The following is a 23274-nucleotide window of genomic DNA, read 5'->3' on the forward strand; positions in this document are numbered from 1 at the left end:
CCATTTGGGGCTTTATAAAGCATGTCGACCAACTTCTTTACTGATTTTGGTGGGGACAATGAAATAGGTATGATATCAGTATGACGTAGGTTGTATGGTGAGCTGAAGGGGCGTAAATATTGTTTCAGATAGTGTGGATAGTTAGAGTGTATATGCATCTAAAAACAAACGACAGCCAGTGAGAGTGTCTTCTTGAATTGGGGGTTAACCAGTTAAGTGACTCATACAGTACAAGAAGAAACTACTGGTGAGAGAGACTATCCACAACTTTCCAACGTCCCATCGTGCATTGCGCAGAAGGTGTGCGGCAGCTTCCGGCGCCGCAGCCGAGTGTAATCTACAAGCTCACAACAGTTGCATCTGCGATGCGACGCGAGCTTGTATGTCTGCTGTTAACCGGAAGTGTCCCGCAGATAATGCTACAGTAAATTCTCGCAGAAACAGGTGGATACAAATGAAAGAAAATAAAAAAGCCTCAAATTTAAAATGTGTTTAAAGGTAGTAGCTTTGTTTATACTGTATGTCTGTAGGTCTGGATGCCATGTCATGGGCAAAACATGGGCAAAACGTTTATTATTGTGAAAATAGCAGATGCAAAAGCTGTAGGTGAGCTTGTAGATCTGCTATCTGCTCCATGGTACGCACCTGAAGGCAGCAGCATGGTCGGCATATCTGTGGCGTATCGTTTTTTTTTTTGTTTTTTTTTTGTATTAGGTCGCACTTGTTCCTCTGGTCGTAACTTGTTACTAAAAAACAAACATAAAACATTGAAATATGATTCAATCATCATTAGTGTTTTTGTATTTGTATTAATGCAATTGCATTTTATTTAAATGTTCTAAATCTTGTATTCTACAATCGGTGGTTCAGCGCTCTCTAAAATCGGTATCGGTCCAGAAATATAGCATCGGTCGGGCTCTAGTGTCCTGTAGTGCTGTGGGATGGTGTAATAATCAAACCGGTGTTCAGCTCTCACAATATTTGAACAATAACACATTATTGACCTCCCCCCTTCCTGTGTGCAGACCTCAGATTTGGGGGTGACAGAGCACATTGAAGGAGACCCCTGTAAGTTTGCTCTGTGGTCAGGAAGGACCCCCACCTCTGACAACAAGACCGTACTGAAGGTAAGTAATGGGCCTTTATTATACCTTATAGGACCTGACTGTATGTACCTCATAGCACACACAAGGGCAACATATGGCCCAGGGGCCGGACCCGACCCTTTGACCATCTCAATCTGGCCCTCGAAGTCCTCAAAGAAAAAATAAAAAAATAAACACACCTACATTCCAAAAGGTTGCCATATGTAGTTTTGAAACAAATTGATTTAACTTGACACCAATTAATAGTAATTAATATTTACCATTTTGAGTACATACCTCCATACTTCCATACATCTGTATGTACTCAACTGTTTTATGTTTTTAATGCAACAGTGAAACAGTCAACCTTGAGTCCATATTTATTAGTGACTTTTGGAGTGGTGCATATCAGATGAGATAAGATACATTATAAATGTATAGGCTAGTTTAAAAGTTATTTGCGGCATTGACGCAGATTATTTCATGTAACGATAATATCTTTTATTGTAGGCCAAAGAACACCAGAGTGATACAGTACACTACGGTATACAGCTGTCTTGCTGTGAAAGAACTTCATTGTAAAGTAGTCTGGCAAGTGTACCAAATTCATGCAGTTCTAACATAATTCTTGTGTGTTATTATGTGTTTCGAGTTTCAATTCAATTGTACACCGTGTGGCCCTTCACTCACTTTATTTAAGTCAGTATGGCCCTCTGGAAATAAACGCTGAAAAAGAAGGTGACTCTTGTGAGCAATGCAATCCATAGTTATCGCTGGTTGAAAAATCCTGTTTTGACAAACACACAGCGAGAACACGGAAGCAGAGAAAAAGGCGATTCTGTGGAAAAAAGTGGATGGAGCGAGAGTTTTTCTTTTTCTTTTTTTTTCGTTGGCATCATTTCCTGTGTTCCAATTGTTGTACACCAGATGGGGCTGTTCACTAACTTGTGAAAAATGACAAGGAGTCGTTGTGAGCTTCTATTTTCGGGCCAAAATGGAATAGGTGTTCTAGGGTTGAAGTGGTGAAACTCTGAGGAACCCCGGGGGGTCCCGGACCCCCTGTTGAAGACCCCAGTGTAATGTTTCAAACAATCTTTGAGGAAACTGTAATTAGGAAAGCTAAGAAAATTACTGCCGACCCCTCTCATGTCCTGTATTCAGAATACGAACTGCTACCCTCTGGCAGACGTTACAGAGTCCCAGTGAAAAATAAGAAAAGACATCTGAATAGATACAAATACTCATGTATTTCCATATCCGTTACTCTGTTAAACTCAGACCGTTAGTGGGGTGTTGGCTCTATAATGTAATGTAATGTAACGTAATGTATGCACTTTAACTGTGTGTCACTCAGCACTGTGTGGTTTGCACTATTCTTAAATTTTTCTTTATTTCAGTTTATTGTATGTTATGTAGCAGCCTGCATGTCCAAGACAAATTTCCCTCTGGACCTAATAAAATAATAATCTTGCATCTTGTTTGTAATGGTTGCCATGGTTCCTAGGCTTCCAGCATGGAGGCCAAGCAGGAGTGGATTAAGAGCATCAGGGAGGTGATCCAGGAGAGGATGACTCACCTGAAGGGACCTCTACACCTGCCCAAAACCCTCGCCAAACCCCGGAGCACCAAGAGGTACACGCACGCACTCACGCACGCACACAACACATTTGACTTTACCCATTTAGACAGGGAACGCATCATTACGCATCATTTTATGCTTTAGCTATTAACTCTTTCTGTGCCAAATGCCCAAATGGCTCCAAGGTAGCTGTGCCCTGATTTTGTATGTTTTTCTTTGCTATGCAATGAAAAAAAAATTTGTTTTTTTTTATATATGTTTTTTCCCCACAGAAACAGACACAGTTGTTGTGATTCAGTGGCAAAAAAGAATTTTGTCAATCAGACAAATGGTTCCAGAGATAGAGCTGTTTGAATGAAAAAAAGTGTCCATCCACTAGAATGGACACACATTTTCTCAATCAGCTAAACGAGGGAGCCAACACACAAACAGAGAAAACCATCTCTCTGATCTCAGGTCATTTTGACATCTTTAAAAAAAATATATATATATATGATTTTTTTTTTTTTTTTCTATACAAAAAACACAAAAGACGTCAAAGACGTCATTGGCACTGAGGCCCATTGAAAAAAAGACGTCAAGAGACGTCATTGGCACTGAATGAGTTTTAACTCCGAGCTCGTAGATTTGCTATTTTTGAAAAATGTTGAACATTTGTGCAAGACTTTGAATATTTTGGACCCAAAGTGTCTTCTAAATCCTTCTAAGGTTTTTTGAAAAACCTATGTTTCTATGTCAGTGGTGCTCAAACCTTTTTTTTGTCAAGGACCCCCAAAAATGAACGTATTTGGCAAAAGCAAGGCGTTGTGAGCATGTAGATCTGCTATTTTCACAATAGAACCATGTTATACAAAATGTAATGCCTCAACTCTTATTGCTCGTCAGGGTGGGGGGGTCCCCAGTTAAAATATGATTATTTTGGGGGTCACAGCCTGAAAAGGTTGAGGACCACTGGCCTAGAGGAAGGCTTTATGACCAAGGTCATTAAATGAATAATCCAGACCAAATCATATGTGTCTCTTTTTTCATAAACCTTCCTACCTGGTTTGGTGGATTTCCATCATTGCTGCCCCTGTTCTGGGATATGCTGACCCCTCCCCACAGCTAAAACAGACTCTTTGTCATCTCCCAAAACTGCTTATTTTGGACGCTCCAAAGTTTTTATTTTTTTATTTTTTAATGAATCGTCTATTAATTCAAAGAGACGCACAGACGTGCTGTTAGTGCATAAGCAGCAGTAAAGCATGAGAACCGGCCAGTGGAGTTTCGCTTTCTCAGCCCAGGCGAGGCTGGGCTAGTATATGCTTGAAAGCATAGCAGGAATTTCAGGAAGGCCATGAAGGCATTCCCTGAGGCCACAGTGGCCTTAATGCCCCAGCTGACTGTACCACTTTCTCCTCTGTCTCTTTCTTGTCAATATGTAGACACCAGTGTCTCTTTCTTGTCATGTAGACACCAGTGTCTTTTGTTGAATCTCTTAATCCAGAATCTTTGATTGGCGCAGCTAGGGCTGAGCATGGATCAGATTGTAAATACCAGTATTTATGTATTTCACTGCAGATAGTCCACATATTAAATTTGTATACTATCCCTTAAATTCAACTAATTATTTCAATGGACTAAAATCGTATTAATTATCTGATAAGAATTATTAATTCGTGTCATAATTAATTATTTTATTTGATGGCCTTCCTGCCCTGGCATTTGGCCTTGTGCCCTCAAAAAATGGACACCACCAAAGGCCAAGTGGCCTTGCCCCTAAAATTACAAAATTCCAGGACTGCTTGAAAGCATACTAGCTCAGCCGGAACAGCCAGAAGTGAAACTCCACTGGCCGGTTCTCATGCTTTACTTCTGTTGATGCACTAACAGCACGTCTGTGCGTCTCTTGGAACTATAAATAAATAACTAAAAAATAATAACTTTTAAGCGGCTGAAATAAGCGATTTTGGGAGAAGACGAAGAGCCCGTTTTAGCTGTGGGGAGTGGTCGGCAGATCTCAGAACAGGGGCAGCAATGATGGAAATCCACCAAACCAGGTAGGAAGGTGTATGAAAGAAGACACATATGATTTGGTCTGGAATTTGGATTACTCCTTTAAATACCAACCACTGCTATATACAGTACCATCTCAGAGCTGGGCTATAGGTGTACACTATTTGTGTTTATATTTGGCAGCCTAGGAATACCCATAGACTGGTTGTTAGAGGGTTTCAACAACTTGGGATATGCCCCAAAAAGGAAGCAAAAAGGCTGGCAAAGTTGCTGTGTCTGCTATAATTGTCAGCCACCACATATGGCAGAGACGCTGTTACTTACAGATGTACCACTTCACACGTCCTGCCATTGGCAAGACATTAGATTTCTAGTGGATTGGCAGAACATTGAGCTTGTAGATCAGCTATTCTTGCAATTTTTATGACCTGTGTGTGTGTGTGTGTGTGTGTGTGTGTGTGTGTGTGTGTGTGTGTGTGTGTGTGTGTGTGTGTGTGTGTGTGTGTGTGTGTGTGTGTGTGTGTGTGTGTGTGTGTGTGTGTGTGTGCGTGCGTGTGCAGGGATGGAGGGGAGGAGGAGGACGGCAGCAGCAGTCAGACAGACACCGTGTCCAGAACGTCTCAGAACACTGTGGACAGTGACATGGTAGGACTGTTTGTTAAAAAAACTCAGTTTCCCATGATTCCCTGCGGAAGTAGCGCACAAGAGTCTCTTTCTTTCTTTCTTTCTTTCTTTCTTTCTTTCTTTCTTTCTTGTAGCCTGCTCCCTTTGAATTGTAATCACTTAACTCTTCCTTGCAAGCCAAATGACGGCATGATGACGTTATGATAACGTACTCCGGTGACTCCTGTGACGTCCAGAACTAGGCCAGATCACAGCCCATATGGGGATGATCTTGACGTCATTACCAGGACGTCATATGGACTTTTTTTGTTTGACAGGATTATTTTTATTGTTTGTAATGTTAGTTGAAATATGAGCATATAAGGTTATATTCTTGGACATATCTGACTAGTCATGATATTTATCTGGCCTCGATCGGACCCTCTCTGATTAATCCAGGACCCCTAACAAAAAGATATGAATGCCCCCGCACAGGTCTGGGGAGCTGCAGCCTCTCTGGACATGTTTTAAGAACCACTTAAAAACACTACCATTTACACAAGCATTTGTGGAATGTCTTAAATGTAGTTGTTGTTAGTTGAACTCGACAACTCAGCTGCTGGGATTGCTACTAAAGCTCGACTACTCAGCTGCAGACCAAGAGTGTGACTCCGGACCGGGCCTCCATGAAGCACGCCTGTGGACCTGCCTGGATCTCTCTGTGTCTATCTCTTGCTCTCTCTTTGTTCCTTACTGTCCCCCGACTCGGTCGAGGCAGCACGGCTGTTCACCCCAGAGTCAGGATCTGCCTGACGTTTCCTCCTCCTTAAGAGGGGGTTTTTCGTTACCAATGTCGCAAATTGCTTGCTCAGGGTGGGGGCCTCAGACCTGTGAGGTATCCGCTCGGGTTTTCTCGAGGGGGTACCTCACGGGTACAGGTTCTGCTTGGGTTCTCTCTCTCCTCCCCCCCACCCCCCTCCCCTTACCTCCCCCCTTTCTCAATAATATATCCGTATTCAGATATTATCCTGCGGACCGCATTCATTGAAGGCGCGGCCGCATGTGGCCCGGGCAGCAAGTTGCCCATGTATGATCTAGAGTCTAGACTATTATCATGTTACGAAAATGGGAATAATGGCCTGTAGGCTACAAAGATAAATGTTAATTATCTTCATTTTTACATGTTAATTGCTTATCTTACTGTCCAATGACATGGGCAGAGATTTTGCTACGGGGTTTCCCACGCACCTACACTGGCTGACAGCAGGGGCTCCCCACTGCTACAGGGTTTCCCACGCACCTACACTCGCTGACAGCAGGGGCTCCCGGGCCGGCTGCTGAAATGTTTGTGTTGACCTGAACAGAAATTGGAAGCCAGAAAACGTAGCTCTAACTTGTTTAATAATGAATTATGCATGTACATTTTCTTGATACAACATTTAGTCGACTTTTGGTCCACTAATAAGCAGACAAGCAGAATAAATGGCGTTGGGCATCATGAGCGCAGCCATGAAGCTGTGTGTGGGGATCTGTTTCCACCACTCCTATGAAGCAGCCTGTGAAATCCAAGTAAGGAAACCTTCTGCCGTGAAATTAAAGGGACAGTTCACCCCAAAAATAACCTTTTTATTGACTGGTCTACTCTGGGAAATACATTTCACATTAATGACCAGGGGCGAGCAGCACCAACCGGGGTGGCTACCGTACCTACGTTTAGAAGTCTTATTTAATAATATGCAACTCTCAAATGTATTTCCCAGAGTAGACCAGTCAATCAATGTGGACAGTTTGTAAATCAAAATAAATCTTTAGGTGTAATCTTTCTTCTTAGCCATTTCTGATACTAATCCACCGTTAATTTATGTTGCAGCAGAGCACAACTTTGGTTTGAACTTTCATCTTTCAACATAATGAGAATGTCACAGCATTGATCGATCCAAGCCTTTAATGCCATCTTGTGTCGATAGTTTTGTTTGCACTCTGCACTTAGCAGAAAATGACATCAATATTTACTGCTGTGGACAGATTTGAGCATTACAATGACAGCTGTTACAGCTACTGTAATTGTGGGTCCACTCGGTGGAACCGCCAATCTCACTGTGAGAGCCCCAAGCTGGTCCCCAAGTCATTCTTGTGAATGGACACGGACCGGTACCGGTCCAGGTAATTTGGGGGCTCTGGCTTAGCTGAAGACTTCTAAGGAGGTTCTCGCTCTCTCTCTCTTCATTCTTTCTCTCTGTGTGTGTCTCTCTATCACACACTCAGACCACGGCTATACGAATATGGATCTTTTTCTAATTGCACATTTTCCATATAGAAACATATCCTGGTCCACACGAGTCAACAAAAATATCTAGCTCCACATGATCAGCTCCAACAAGCATGCCTGGGCAGTAGATGGTGCCGTGGCAGTAAGCGATTTGTAATACCATAGAATAACGTGTGTGTGTGTGTGTGTGTGTGTGTGTGTGTGTGTGTGTGTGTGTGTGTGTGTGTGTGTGTGTGTGTGTGTGTGTGTGTGTGTGTGTGTGTGTGTGTGTGTGTGTGTGTGTGTGTGTGTGTGTGTGTGTGTGTGTCAGTGTGTGAGCATCTGTGTGTGTGTGTTGTGACTCGCTCTCATATTCGTATAGCCGTGGTCTCCCTCCCTCTCTCCCTGGCCAAGTCAGATGTTCCACTACGTCCGTGTGTGTGTGCGCACGTCAGAAGTCCCAAAACAACAGAGACAACACGTGACCTCATGGTAGAGATACAGGCATCGTTTATTTCAGGACCGTTATGACAAATTGCAGATCTACAAACCTTTTGTAGATCTGTGTGTTTGTGTGTGTTGTGGTGAGTGTGGTTTATTTACACACACAGTGTACTGTACCATAATTCAGTCTGTCTGTGTCTGTCTCAAAATAGAACATTATGGAAAATGACTGGACCAGTGTTTTGCTTTAAATTGCTGACATTATGGTTTCACACCAGTGTGTGTGTGTGTGTGTGTGTATGCGTGTGTGTGTGTGTATGCGTGTGCGTGGTGTCCACTTCCTTGTTTGTACACCCGCTGTTAAAAAGCCATGGACTGTGACGCGCTGTGGTGACGTGCGTGCGTGCGTGCGTGCGTGCGTGCGTGTGTGTGTGTGCGCGCGTGCGTGCGCTTTCAACTCAGACATGTAACTGCAGTGTTGACATGCACTACTTTCTTTTTGTAACTTGACTTAGTCAGTTTACAAACTTGACCTCTAAATATGTCTGTGAGACAGAAATGGGTCCCAAACCTCTGTTTGAGAAACTGTGCACTTCCTGTTGACCGTGTGTGTGTGTGTGTGTGTGTGTGTGCGCGCGCGTGCGTGCGTGCGTGCGTGTGTCAGTGAATCAAGTCATTCACAACAAAATGTTACTACAACCATCTGTTGGTCATATGACTCTCTCTCTCTCTCTCTCTCTCTCTCTCTCTCTCTCTCTCTCTCTCTCTCTCTCTCTCTCTCTTTTATCTCTCTCTCTCTCTCTTTTTCTCTCTCTCTCTTTTTTTATCTCTCTCTCTCTCTCTTTTTATCTCTCTCTCTCTCTCTCTCTCTCTCTCTCAATCTCTCTCTCTTCCACATGACAGACACAGAGCTTCTGAAATCACTGACTGCCATTGAGTGAGAAGGAAATAACACACACACACACACACACACACACACACACACACACACACACACACACACACACACACACACACACACACACACACACACACACACACACACACACACACACACACAGTGATGTGCCCTTTCCAACCAGACACAAAGCTTAAGCTGTGTGTGTGCGCGTGCGTTAGACCGTTTAGTGAAGAGAGAGAGAGAGAGAGAGGCGTGTCTCAGTCTAAAGACGGAGCAAGGGAGGTGACACACAGAGAGAGAGAGCGAGAGAGAGAGAGAGAGAGAGAGAGAGAAAGAGAGGCTAGTGACACGAAACATTGACAGTCTGAGACAGACAGACACACAGACAGACATGCCCAAGTGGATGAATTTTAAACTTATCAAGGAGAGCAGCCGAGTGAGTAACCACTGTTACACTGATTACTGTTACCTTAACACTGTTACACTGATTACTGTTTCCTTAAGATTACTGTTACCTTAACACTGTTACACTGATTACTGTTACCATAACACTCTGTGTTACTTTACACTGTAAACAAGTAGCGTGTGTGTGTGTGTGTGTGTGTGTGTGTGTATAGATACTAGAGCCTGCCCCCCACCGTTTTTTCAGTAAGATATTATGATGTCACATGGAACTTGACCAATCATGGAAATATGTCCTGGTTGACCAAAATGGCATGTGAAGTTCACCAATCCAACACACCGCAAGATTGTTGGACTATAGCACTTGTTGATGGCGACGTCGCCAAGAATGCCGGCCCCTCATTGGCTGTTGATGGTGATGAAGTCTGAGAACTCCAGAACATTGTTTCTCAACCTTTTTCAGGCCGCGACCCCCCAAATTAATCATATCTTAACTGGGGACCCCCCACACCCTGACAAGCACTAAGAGTTGAGGCATTACATTTTGATAACGCGTTCTATTGTGAAAACAGCAGATCTACATGCTCACAACGCATCGCGAGGCGTTGTGAGCATGTAGATCGTCTATTTTCACAATGTCTGCCTCTAATATTGAACATTTGGCCAATGTTCAATTGGTCATTTTAGAGGTGGGACCCCCCCACTGGAGAACCAGTGTGACCTAGAATGTTGATGTCCTCAAGTGTATTTGTGTGTGTGTGTGTGTGTGTGTGTGTGTGTGTGTGTGTGTGTGTGTGTGTGTGTGTGTGTGTGTGTGTGTGTGTGTGTGTGTGTGTGTGTGTGTGTGTGTGTGTGTGTGTGTGTGTGTGTGTGTGTGTGTGTGTGTGTGTGTGTGTGTGTGTGTGTGTGCGTGCCTGCCTCTGGTTAATGTTTGTTAGGTTGTTAAAGTGATAGTTCACCTATTTTTGACATAAAGCTGTGTGAAATACTTGCCATTAAAACAGTGGTTAAAAATGTATTAATTGATTACCAGAGTCCCGTGGTCAGAGTTCTGGTCAGTTTCTAATGAATATTTAGTATTTCCAATGGGGTGGGGGCCATTTGGCGTGGCCCAATCATTGAAAATAGATTAATCCACAAAACTAGTGTAATTTGTATTGTTGGCCTATTTCTACCATATAGAGCAAGGTTTCGTTCTGATCAGCTGCCTGCAAAGCACCTTGTTTTGGGGAAATACGTTGCAGCGGCGTAGTGATACTGGACACAAAAAATAGTACCATGTGACAGAGGGGTCAAAGTTGAACGAAAGTTGGTCTATTTGGTAGAAATAGGTCAACAATACAAATGAAGCTAGTTTTGTGGATTCATCTATTTTTAATGATTGGGCCATGCGCCCTGCCAAATCACCGGAACTACTTTATATTCATCTAAAACTGACCAGAACTCTGCAGACCACGGGACTCTGGTAATGGATTAATACATTTGTAACCTCTATTTTAATGGCAAGTATTTCACACAGCTTCATGTCAAAAATAGGTGAACTATCACTTTAAAGTGTCTCTTGTAGGTGAGGTCTGCATGCTAGTCATTGATTATAGTGATGGATTAACGATTGGTTCATATTCCATCGTAATCTGATGATGATGATGTCACTTTACAGGTTTCTTACATGTTGTAAAAGTGGGATACAATCTGTGTGTGTGTGTGTGTGTGTGTGTGTGTGTGTGTGTGTGTGTGTGTGTGTGTGTGTGTGTGTGTGTGTGTGTGTGTGTGTGTGTGTGTGTGTGTGTGTGTGTGTGTGTGTGTGTGTGTGTGTGTGTGTGTGTGTGTGCGCGCGTTTGCGTGTGCAGACTTGATTAATGGTTAAACAGGGTGTGTGTGTGTTAGTCAGAGAGAGAGAGAGTGATAGAGCGAGAGCAGGGACTGTTTACCTGTGGGGTAACTAAGTGCACTTACTTAAGTACTGTACCTATAAGTACACTTTGGAGGTTTTTTTTTTTACTTTATACTGGAGTATTTCTCCATTTCTGTACATTTACTTCTACGCCACTACATCTCAGAGGCAAATATTGCACAATTATAAGACAACTTTTGATTTGACCCTAACCCTGAAAAAAAAGAGGAAAATAACACCTCAACCCGACATTTTGTCTGTTTGAACTTGTGAAACCTAATGAATACTTTCAGTACTTTAAAAGCCACTGTTAAAAATGCCAGGAGTCCAAAATGGCACACGCTGCCCCATTGGTAAATCTGTGCCCAGTGTGGCATTACTGGCATAACAGCCCACCACCTAGACTACGGTCCATTATATCTCCCCTTTACTAATACCATAACGGAGAAAGAAAAACATTGCATGGATGCACCTGGGACGTATCCTCAGTGATGTACCCCAAGCTCATCGGGGTTTCGGGTCTCGCAAACATCATACCCATCACTCGGGTGACCCAGCCGGGGTTGATCAAGTCCCAACGTACGTCCCAGTAGCTACCCACGATCAGTCCCACTAGGGAAAGACGGGGCCACTCTCTCCGGAACTACTCTGCCGAGACTGGGAGAGGAAATCTGGCGCATGGAAAGACTAGGCTCTGTGGATTGACTCCTGTCCGGGTCCCTCCTACGTCTCACCAGGTCCTCTCCTGCTCTCACCAGGTGCAGGTCAGGACATGTGCGTTGCACCAGACATTTCACTCAGGAGCGGTGGATTCTTGAGCTGCAATGGTACAGCAGGCTTCACCTAGGCAACGGTGCTGCTGCAGGCTCCGCTTGCGGCTTGAATGGCCCTCCTAAATTCCTAGCTCTGGTCCAGAGCGTCAGCTGCACTGACGCTCTGACAGGCAGCTGACTAAAAGATTTCTCTACCCCTACGAGGGCTCAACTTCAGTCAAAATAAACTAAACTACTTCGCTACTCACCTAACCAAAGGTATATTTGCGTTGTTGAAAGTCTATTCTCCGTGGTGGGAAACCTCTCAGCACCCCACCCACTCTGTAAAATACATTATTTTTGTCATGAAATAAAACGCATCCAACACGAATCCACCGCTTATTTACGGGTTGTGTCTGTGGTGGCTCGCTCCCGGCTCGAGGTGGTATTTCATGGTATTTCATGACAAAAGTAATGTATTTTACAGAGTGGGTGGGGAGCTGAGAGGTTTCCCACCACGGAGAATAGACTTCCAACAACACAAAACTACCTTTGGTTAGGTGAGTAGCGAAGTAGTTTTGTTTATTTTAACTGAAGTTGAGCCCTCGTAGGGGTACAGAAATCCTGGTCTAGTCTTTTAGCATGCAGCTGCCTGGACCAGAGCTACTAAAGGCCCATTCTAACCTAACGCGGACCTGTTTGTGTAGGCAGATGGGCGGGCGCGGTGATTCTCTCCGCAAGTCTCCAGCCAATAGCATGTGTTCTGCTCAGCGCAGAGAACGCTGCTGCGTCATGACGTCAACACATTCGGTGTGGCGTTCTCTGCACTCTGATTGGTTAGGGAAATTCTACACTTCCTCCAACAGTGATCATAACGCGATCGCCCAGGCTTCTTTTTCTTCCGATCGCCAAAAGATGCCTGGGTTTCCGAGGCTTCTAAAGGCCTAACCGTGGGTTTGTTGGGCTTCTTCCTCACGATACCAATTGGTATTGTGTTTTATATTATTGTTATCGTTGATTAGTCACCTTTACAACAAGGTTCAGCTTGTATGCATCGGGCATTCGTGGAATGAGTCTGTTTGTCTGTCTCTCTGGTCACTATTAGGTCTACAGTAAGTGATATTTAATGTTTTTTTAACAGGAAATTAATCCTCTCAGCCAAAATGGACCATTGTTATGTTCTGAAGCACTGTCCATGACTGTCTGTGTGTGTGTGTGTGTGTGTGTGTGTGTGTGTGTGTGTGTGTGTGTGTGTGTGTGTGTGTGTGTGTGTGTGTGTGTGTGTGTGTGTGTGTGTGTGTGTGTGTGTGTGTGTGTGTGTGTGTGTGTGTGTGTGTGTGTGTGAAGGGCCAGAGGTATCCTAGCAACAGTCTCTGCCTTTACCATGGTACCTGATACCTGGCAGATGGTGACACACACACACACACACACACACATATATACCATTGGAAAGTCTGTTTATTCCCCTTTTAAATTGAGCCTCATTTGTAGAGAACCTGTGTTTTTGGGTTGAGACATCTATCTATTAAACCAGCAAACTCACTCACTCACTCACACACTCACACACTCACGCTCTAACGCTCTAACACTCACGCTTATCTACGTTTATCTATTCACTCGCTTCAGCAACTGATCCCAAAGTTCACATGGTATTGGTCATTAGCATTATACCAACGGTGACGGAGCCCGAATTTCATTTCTCCCAAATTAAAGCAGTTTATTAGCGTTTTCTACTGTCTGTTGCCAGGGTTACGGTCCGTTCCTCCAGGCCATGGGATCTGTAGCCCCACACACACACACACACACACACACACAGCTCCCTCTCTCACAGTTAGGAATGTGCATTCTCTCTCTCTCTCTCTCTCTCTCTCTCTCTCTCTCTCTCTCTCTCTCTCTCTCTCTCTCTCTCTCTCTCTCTCTCTCTCTCTCTCACACACACACACACGCTTTCACCAGGTGTGTTTGATGTGTGTCTCATCTTCCAACGGGTAAATAAATATACACTCCTCCATGAGCTGCTCCTTACATTATGATGCTCCCGCACATATTCTCACGCACGCACCAGTTACAGTAACTTTCCCCACAACCCACACTCTGCACATATTTTGGAGCACATATCTTTGAACGGGTAAGGTCTAGTATTCCTAAATAAAGGAAAAAGCTTTATTTTTTTTCTTCGGTTGCGTCATGGACGTGTCAGTACAGGGTACGGTAATAAAGGTGTGAGTCATATACATTTACAAGTAAAGGTGGAGTCTGAAGAGGTCAGTCTTGGGTCCAGAGTGTTAGGGGTTAACTCAGTTCATGTGTGGGTGTGGGTGGGTGTGTGTTAGCCAGGCCTGAAATGTCCTCATTTTAGGGGCGTCGCCACTTGGCCTTTGGTGTTGTCCATTTTTTGAGGGTTCAAAGGTCAAATGCCAGGCCAGGAAGGCCATCAATTAAAACTGACTGATTTTAGTCCATTTGAAATAATTCATTGAACTTATAAGGACTAACGATGATTTAAAATGGTATGTAGACTGGATCAAGTCACTGGATCGGTTTAAAGACGGGGACTTAAGAATTCTGAATCCTAATACAAGACACACTTTGTTCTAATGGTTTTTCTTTCTCTCTCCGTCTGTCTCTGTCTCTCTCTCCCTGTCTGTCTGTCTCTCTCCCTGTCTGTCTGTCTGTCTGTCTGTCTGTCTGTCTGTCTGTCTGTCTGTCTGTCTGTCTGTCTGTCTGTCTCTGTCTGTCTGTCTGTCTGTCTGTCTTTTTTTCTCTCTCTCTCTCTCTCTCTCTCTCTCTCTCTCTCTCTCTCTCTCAGCTCTCAGGTGGCTGTGAGTTAACAGTGGTTCTTCAGGACTTCACAGCAGGAAGTAGCACTGAGATGTCCATTGTTTCAGGTGAGAGACAATAATTGCGACCGTCAGGTCGCAGTTACTATCAAACCCTGCACAAACTGTCAGTCCCTCTGTCTGTCACACCTCACACGTCACACTCTTGCCCTGCTCATATCTCCGCAACCGTTGCCCCGATCCATGCCAAATTTTGCACACACGCTCCTTGCCTGCCAAACTACAACCTCCAAGGACCCCCGGAGCTCCAGGGACCCCCAGGTCCCTGGGGGATCCCCAGATGTAAAAAATGACCAAATGTGCAAAAATTACCAAATGACCACCCCAACGGGGCTGCTCACGGGGAATTCCCGGGGACCACCGACTCCTGGTGCTCCAGAACGGATGCAAAAGTGGTGGCGCCCCCAGTGGAGGACCCCCACCGCTAGGAGCGTCCGGGAGAGCCGGGGCCGGTACCTATTCGTCCGCCAAGGCAACGCGGAGACCCCACCCCTCATTTCTCACATGCCCCTCTTCTAGCGCCACCATGAGGCCGATTCTTGCAAAACACATTTTTGGACATTGCTCCTACAGATTTTGCCCTAAAATCACACAAATCGGTACACACTATGTCTACACGTCCCCCTACACCCAGGAACCAATGGAACTTACAGCCCTCTTTGTGTATACATGTCACCTGACGGTCGCTTATCTCCCGATTAGGGAGTCTTACTGGTAATAATAACTAGCCTACAGCCCCCTGCGGGGGCCTGGCACCTTTGTGTGTGTGCCTGTTAGTCCCCCTTGGTGTGAAGCAGACAGACCGTGATGTTGCTTTCTCTGGAACTGCCCCCTCCCCCTCACTCCATCTCTGCTTGCAGGCAGTGTGCTGTTTGTCGACGCCCATTTGTGATGTAAATCGCATCACAGGACAAAGCCGCCTACAGGCCAAAATTTGGGAAAATATTTTAAACATTTGGGGATTATGAGAAGTAGAGACACATCTGAAGGTGATAAAGTTGATGTTGGGCAAGGTACATGCGTTATTGATTTTTGTATTATGTTTTTTAGACAATTGAACAACTGCTGAACGTGGAGTTACAGATGGAAACACACACACACACACACACACACGGGGCAATTCTAATTAAGGTTGTGGGATATGTGCGCTTGTAAATCTTCTATTTTCAGAGCAGCACAGCCGAGCATGAAATTAATCTTTTAGTTCTACTGCATTTTTTGCCTAGTTTTTATTTTCGTTTTTTATTTTATGTAGTTTTATGTATTTTATATTCATGGTTTCGTTTATAGTCCAACAGCAGCCATGTTGAGGACCAACACAGGTGTTCTGATCAACGTAGAACAACATGGGTTGAAGTCCGTTTAGGACTTCAAATTCGGGGTGTAACGATACATTTAATAGCGATACGATACGTATCACATATACGATGGTTTAAACTCGATATAGTAACTTTTTAGCAAAGAAATGAAATCTGTGTAAAATGTGTCGATAGTGCATGTTTTTTAAGGGAAAAATCGATTATTATGGAGTGATTCTCTAGCAAATACATGGACATTATATTTCATGACATAGGACAAACCCGTACCTTGACATGAACACAGAGATTACACACATTTATCGATAGACCAAGAGTAGCTATATGGAAGGGAAAAATAATTAGACCCCTCTTTTTCATTTTCCCTCTTAAAATTGCTAAATGCAAGGCACAAATACTATCCTTACAATCGATTGTTTGCATTGCAAAACGATTCGATACCGATTATCTGCACTATAAAACGATACGATACCAAAACGTTACGATATTTTGCTTTTGCAAACGATATAGTAGATCATTGCAAATTAAAATCGATTTTTTTCATTTATGTTGTTATATCGTTACACCCCTACTACAAATGAAACCAATTTTTTATTTAAAAAAATCGACCAACATTTGTAGTGGAGGTAATGAGCAGTGTGCCCTGTGGATGCCATGTGTCCTCCAGGCCAGACGGTGGAGCTGTTGGAGCGCTGTCCTGCAGAGCGTCCAGGATGGTGTCTGGTGCGCAGCACAGAGCGCTCCCCCCCTAGCGAGGGTCTGGTTCCCATGGCTACGCTGTGCGTCTCACACTCCCGCTCTAGCGTGGAGATGGACTGTTACTTCAACTCCAAAGGTAGGAGAGACAGGCACCCGTCTGTCTGCTATAGTTTTGTTCACTGGAAATTAAGCCACTTCCGGGTTTGTTGAAGTTACTGTTCCTATTGATGGCCCAGCAGAGGTCGCTGTTTCACCGTCTACTGGTGTCAAGAGACCTTTAGCTCAATGTACACCATCAGAGGGTTTTGACCAACTTTACACTTGATTTTCATTATCTTACTAAACCTTCTCATAAACACTTTGTTTTCTATCTATCCATCCATCCATGCGAGATAGGACCAGTTCACTGTGGCTTGGATTTTCATTTAATTGTAAACGAAAGTAAACCATTTTGATTTAGTTCAGATTACATGATTAGCTGCATTCTCTCTCTCTCTCTCTCTTTCTCTCTCATATTCTCTCTCTCTCTCTCTCTCTCTCTCTCTCTCTCTCTCTCTCTCTCTCTCTCTCTCTCTCTCTCTCTCTCTCTCGGACATTCTTGTAGTCTTATCAACGATGAACAAACCTCAAACATTCTGCCTCCTTGTCATAACATCTGACACACGCGCGCACACACACACACACACACACACACACACACACACACACACACACACACACACACACACACTCACACACACACATCCTTGTTTTGTATTGTATTTTAAGCAGCCTGGTGTTTGTTTAACTGAGGTCAGGTTGAGGTAAGAGGTCACAATGCAATGGCGCCCCCTGCTAGGCCTTGAGCATATTACAGCACTGCTTCTCTATGGGAGAAGTGATCACTACCTCTGGCCTCCTGAAAGGTGAGTTTTCAGGGCAGTTTTGAAGGATAACAGCGGGCTACATGTTTCAAGGAATTCCACACCTGGGTGGCAGTGTTGTAGGTTTTGCTAACGTTTTGGGGGTGTTTAGTCAGATATGCAGGTATTTAGGTGATTGAAGGTGTTGCATAGACTATTTTGAAAGCCAATCCCCTTTTTGTTTATTTTTATCCCTGTCTTCTACCCTGAGCCATATTAGACTAGCAAAATGTGGAGGGAAAAGGTGGGTCATGGGCCCCAGGTCCAGAAGTAGTCTAATCAGTTTGTTTTGGTAGGTTTGGAGCTTAGTCTTTAGTGACATTTTGATGTTTGAGTACCAGGAGGTGCTAGCAAAGAGGGGCAGAATAATGGCCTTAGCAAGAGTCCTGGGGGAACTTTTGTTGACAAAAGTGGAAATTCTGCCCAAGAATCTCATTCTTTGATTTACTTTTTTGATCACCTGCATGTTGCCATGCTATCACCAGACGGGTATTTGTCAAGAATACAGCCCAAATAGGTCAGGTTTCTTTCTTGCTAGAGATTACTGCAAAGTTGTTATTAGTGGTATTGGTAGTCGAATATTAGAATATTACACTATTCTGTCTGTGAATGCTTTAGCTTGTGTGTGTGTGTGTGTGTGTGTGTGTGTGTGTGTGTGTGTGTGTGTGTGTGTGTGTGTGTGTGTGTGTGTGCGTGTGCGTGCACCACTAGATTTGCATAGTCACCGTTTAATATCAGCTGTCATCAGACAAATGCAAAACTGGTCGACTGCAGCGCTGTCCCCATTGCACGCAGGCACACACACACACACACACACACACACACACACACACACACACACACACACACACACACACACACAGTGTCCTCAGTTAAACTGGGATTCGTTGTGGTCCAGAGGATTGAGGTCAGAAACGGGAACAGGAAGTAGGTTCAAACCTCTCTTCGACAGAGTGCTGTCTAGTTGTGGCCGCCAGGCCGAATGCTAACTGTGTGTACACACTCTCCCTGGATGCCAATTCATCCATGCCTTCTGTACTGCATTTTCCACATGGCCCTGTTCTAGCGCCAGCATGAGGCAGAGTTTTGGACAGTACTCCTACAGATTATGTCCAAAAATCACGCAAATCGGTAGACAGCATCATCTCTACCATATTCCATCCCGATTGGCTAAGATTGGCTTCCAATTGGTCAGTTTTTAATAACACAGCCTGCAATTTTGATGAAATTGTGCACGCACATCCCCACTAGGCTGAGGAAGAAATTAGTAGAGAAAGAGACTGCAACAGAGCAGAAAGCCCGCAACACTCACAAATTAAATAAAGTCTTTTTGGTGCACGGGCTCAATAATATCATGAGGCAAAGAAGGAGTTGCCAGCACACAAGGAAATCCTTTTCACATGATTCATTTACCTCTCTGGACAGAACAACATACGCGTTCCGACCTGGTCGGTTTTCCTCAGCAGGGTTCCCACGGTCATGAAATTCCTGGAAATATTTTGAAATTTGAAAAATATTTTTCCAGTACTGGAAAAGTTTTGGAATTGATCAAGGGTCATGGAAGGTCCTGGAACAAAATAGCTATGCATTGTCTTTGGTTATTGATTTTGTTAATACCTCTGAAATGACAAATTAAACTTGGGCCAAATTGTCAAATATTAGAGGCAGAAATTGTGAAAATAGCCGATCTACATGCTCACAACGCGTTGTGAGCATGTAGATCAGCTATTTTCACAATAGAACCGTGTTATACGAATTTCCTCAACTCTTAGTGCTCGTCAGGGTGGGGGGTCCCCAGTTAAAATATGATTATTTCGGGGGCCACGGCCTGAAAAGGTTGAGAACCACTGGCATATACTACCTGTCTTTGCATTGCGCATAGGAGTAAGCGACCTGTTATTGAGCTGAATTATTGTTGTATAGTCCTGGAAATTGGGTTAAATATTCTGGAAAGGTTTTGGAAAAGTTTTGGAAATTAATTGGTAAAAATGTGTGGGAACCCAAGATAACAGGAAGTGAGGTACAGTATATATAGTTTGTGTTACATTCAAGTACAATTCAAGACAGCTGCCACCTGTAATCGCCTTGAGAGTTAACAGTGAAAATATGTATTTCCATCCACCTCTTTCCGCGGGAATTTACTGGAGAATTTTTTTCACCACACTTCCGGTTAACAGCAGACATAGAAGCTCACGTCACGTCGCAGATGCAACCGTTGTGAGCTTGTAGATCACACTCGGCTGCGGCGCCGGAAGCTCTGTGCAACTTCTGCGCAATTCACGATGGGATGTTGGAAAGTTGTGGATGTGGTACCAAGCAAAGACAAATATCATGTGAATAGTAATTCAATTTAAAAAATACAATGTCACGTTTTAGAATCATACAGAGTCAACTATCACGAGGCGGCTTCTACGGGCCTAATGTGGCTAAAAGGTTGGTGAACCTGACAACCCTGTATCATTTGAAATCTAATAGACAATAATAGAAAACATAGTAATATAAAATAGTAATATAAAGCTGCGTCCAAACCTGAAGCCATTTCTTCTATTCTAGTTGCTTCTATCGCTTCACTTTGGTCGCACAGGTCCGCGGTAAAAAATCATGTCCCGTTGGAATCAAGGCGAAACACCCAGAAAAAGGAAGTCCCAACACCAAACGCCAAAATCATGTCCGTGTCTCAGAACAACATCAACGCTGATTGGCTGTCAGGATGCGATGGGTGGAGTGGGGGTGAAGCAAAGGTCGCTTCAGTTAGAGTTTTCCAAATGGGCCGAAGATACGAGGCGATACCGTTCGCGCCGCCTCGTTCGCGCCACCCCGTTCGGGCCGTGCTCGGTCGCGCGTCGTCTCGTCTTTGCATTCACTATGTATGTAACTAGAAATTCGCGGCCGCTCCATTCCTAGGACTTCGCGCCCTCCGGGCGCTCAGGCAGGACTGCTCTATATTTGATCAACATAAGGGTTTAGGTTTTAAGTCAGATTAAAATGTTTTCAAAAATCCATTTTTAGATTAACACACACAAACAATTACAGCATGTGGATGGCGGCCATTTTGGCAGGCATCTTGAAGAAGGTGTGCAGAAAGCTGATTACATGAATTAATTTTTTATAATTTTTTATCAGCATCACAGGCTGCCCAGAGAGCAGTGAACACATTGCTGTCTCATATATTAGTGAACAGTGCCCCCCAGTGGCGACAGGGGGCGAATCAGGCTTCAAACATGTCCGTTTTGTGGAGGCTTCATGTCCGTTGTGTGGAGTGTGGGCGTGGCTCTTAAAGGAATGTATATATAAGATCGCGCCGCTCGAACCATTCAGGTTTGAACCCAGCTTAAGAAGAAGGCCATTTGGAAACACTGCACCCTTGAAATGCCTCTATGGACATTCACTTCTGGGAAGCCAATTGATAAACTACACTGTTTGAAGTTTTGTTCTCTTTTTTTTTTTATACGTCATTGTGACTGACTCCTTCACAAAAAGCAACTCAGTAGAAGTTCCTCATTAAGACCCTTAGGGTGTTCTGTCTGCAGTGTGTGAGTGTGTGATTCCAATAGGAAAAAAATGCCTTTTTTTTAAATCCTCGTGGTGGTGGTATAACAGGCCGATTTGTGTTTTTACCTATAACTCCACTGATCAGTGTAAAGCTCTGTATGCACACTCCCTAGAGGCCAAGGAAAAACCTTTGCTCTGCATTTTTCACATCTGCCTTTTATAGCGCCACCAGGAGGCTGACTTAAAACACATTCTCTGATATTACTCCTTCAGATGTTATACGAAAATCACACAAATCAGTACACAGTAGCTCTATAGTCATGCGATCTAGCCGGATCTGTCCGATATTTCACATTCCATCCTAATTGGCTTACATTGACTTCCAACGTTTGCCTCAAATTTCTGCACGCATATTCCCACTAGTTCAAGGATCAAATGCCACCCTTTTCACATTGGCCTGTTATAGCGCCACCAGGAGGCCACAATAACCAACCTGACCTGCACTGCTTCTAGATATTATTATGACTGCAGTAGAAACTCCGGAGTACGTCCTCTGAGTGTGTGTGTGTGTGTGTGTGTGTGTGTGTGTGTGTGTGTGTGTGTGTGTGTGTGTGTGTGTGTGTGTGCGTGTGCGTGTGCGTGTGAGAGATCTTGTGACTTTAGTAAAGTAGGTCTCCTCAATTTGTCTGCAGGGCAGAGAGAGAGAGAGGTAGAGATAGAACACAGAGAGAGAGGCAGGCCCCTACTTGATTAAGATGTAAATGAACAGTATAATATATATATATATATATTTTTGTCAACACATTGTGTCTCACATGTCCCAATGAAGCCGTTCCATTTGACAGATGGCCCAAGTGCGTGCCACCAAAACTGTGGGAGGAGTATTACTGCAAAATAAAGTTTATCGTGACGTGGATGGAAAAAATAAAGTCGGACAAGTACTAAGGTCTGGGTTTGCCCTGCAGGGGCAACCATGGTTGGTGTCCTTTGTATTCAATTCATCGACACATATATCAAGTAGCATCAAAAACATTTGTTATCGTCACAAGTATAAAACACTATATGTACAGAGTAGGGGAAAGGGGTGGGTATGGGGGTAAAGTAAAGGGGGGGGGGGGGTTGGGTGATCACTTAGATATGCGGTCAGATATGCGGGTTTTGAGGGCAGAGTTGCATTGATTATTTTGAAAGTCAATCCCATTTTTTGTTGTTTAACCCTGTCTTCTACCCTGAGCCATCTTAGGCTAGCAAAATGTGTTGGGAAAAAGGGAGAAGTTTGTTTTGGGAGGTTTGGAATGGGAAAAGCTTGATATTTCTATGTGTCAGTAGTTCAACTAAGGGTTAGGGCTAGGGTTAGGTTTAGTCATAGTTTTACTGAGGTTAGGGTTGGGGTTTGGGTTAGGTTTAGGTTTAGGCATAGTGGTTAACATTCACCCGGTTAACATTCACCAGCGTCGGCAGGTTAGCATTCACCAGCGTCGAAATAATGGGACGTCTAACAAATGCTACGTCGCAATATCGACATGCTCCCGTTTGGAGCTTAGTCGTTAGTGCCATTTTGACCATCACTGGTCAAAGCACATGCAATGCGTTCCATATGCGACATAAGAATGAGGTGTGTGTGTGTGTGTGTGTGTGTGTGTGTGTGTGTGTGTGTGTGTGTGTGTGTGTGTGTGTGTGTGTGTGTGTGTGTGTGTGTGTGTGTGTGTGTGTGTGTGTGTGTGTGTGTGTGTGTGTGTGTGTGTGTGTGTGTGTGTGTGTGTGTGCGTGCGTGCGTGCGTGCGTGCGTGTGTGTGGTCACATCATGTGGTCTTGGATGCGGTAGAACTTCTGTGAAAGTAGGACACTGCAGGCCTTACCTGTAGGAGCACTTTATCTGGGCTAGGTGGGTGTGTGTGTGTGTGCGTGTGTGTGTGTGTGTTTGGTCTCACCTGCTGCAGTGCTTGAAGAGGCACATTACACACTACAGTGGCTGCATTGACACGTGCACACACACACACACACACACACACACACGAAATGTGACATCCCACCCTCCTTAAAAAACGCCATAAAAGAGCACCCTGCAACTTAAGCCCTTTATATTAGGCCTGAATGCAAATCTGTGTCACTTTAGATTTGA

The 23274-nt window shown here is 44.1% G+C and overlaps 1 protein-coding gene across 1 annotated transcript in view; it reads left to right on the forward strand.

Moving 5' to 3' along the window:
• The window catches only part of kalrna (kalirin RhoGEF kinase a), a gene marked incomplete at both ends in the record, with an annotated part of 160617 nt that overhangs the window by 89803 nt on the left and 47540 nt on the right, over window positions 1-23274 (forward strand). Inside the window, 5 exons of the mRNA XM_080752719.1 lie at window positions 1026-1127; window positions 2590-2717; window positions 5220-5304; window positions 14713-14791; window positions 16727-16894. Of these exons, the coding sequence (XP_080608845.1) occupies window positions 1026-1127; window positions 2590-2717; window positions 5220-5304; window positions 14713-14791; window positions 16727-16894 (562 nt within the window). The remainder of the gene's footprint in view (window positions 1-1025; window positions 1128-2589; window positions 2718-5219; window positions 5305-14712; window positions 14792-16726; window positions 16895-23274) is intronic.

This window comes from Nannobrachium achirus, assembly GCF_963921795.1.
Source record: "Nannobrachium achirus genome assembly, chromosome: 22".
NCBI lineage: Eukaryota > Metazoa > Chordata > Actinopteri > Myctophiformes > Myctophidae > Nannobrachium > Nannobrachium achirus.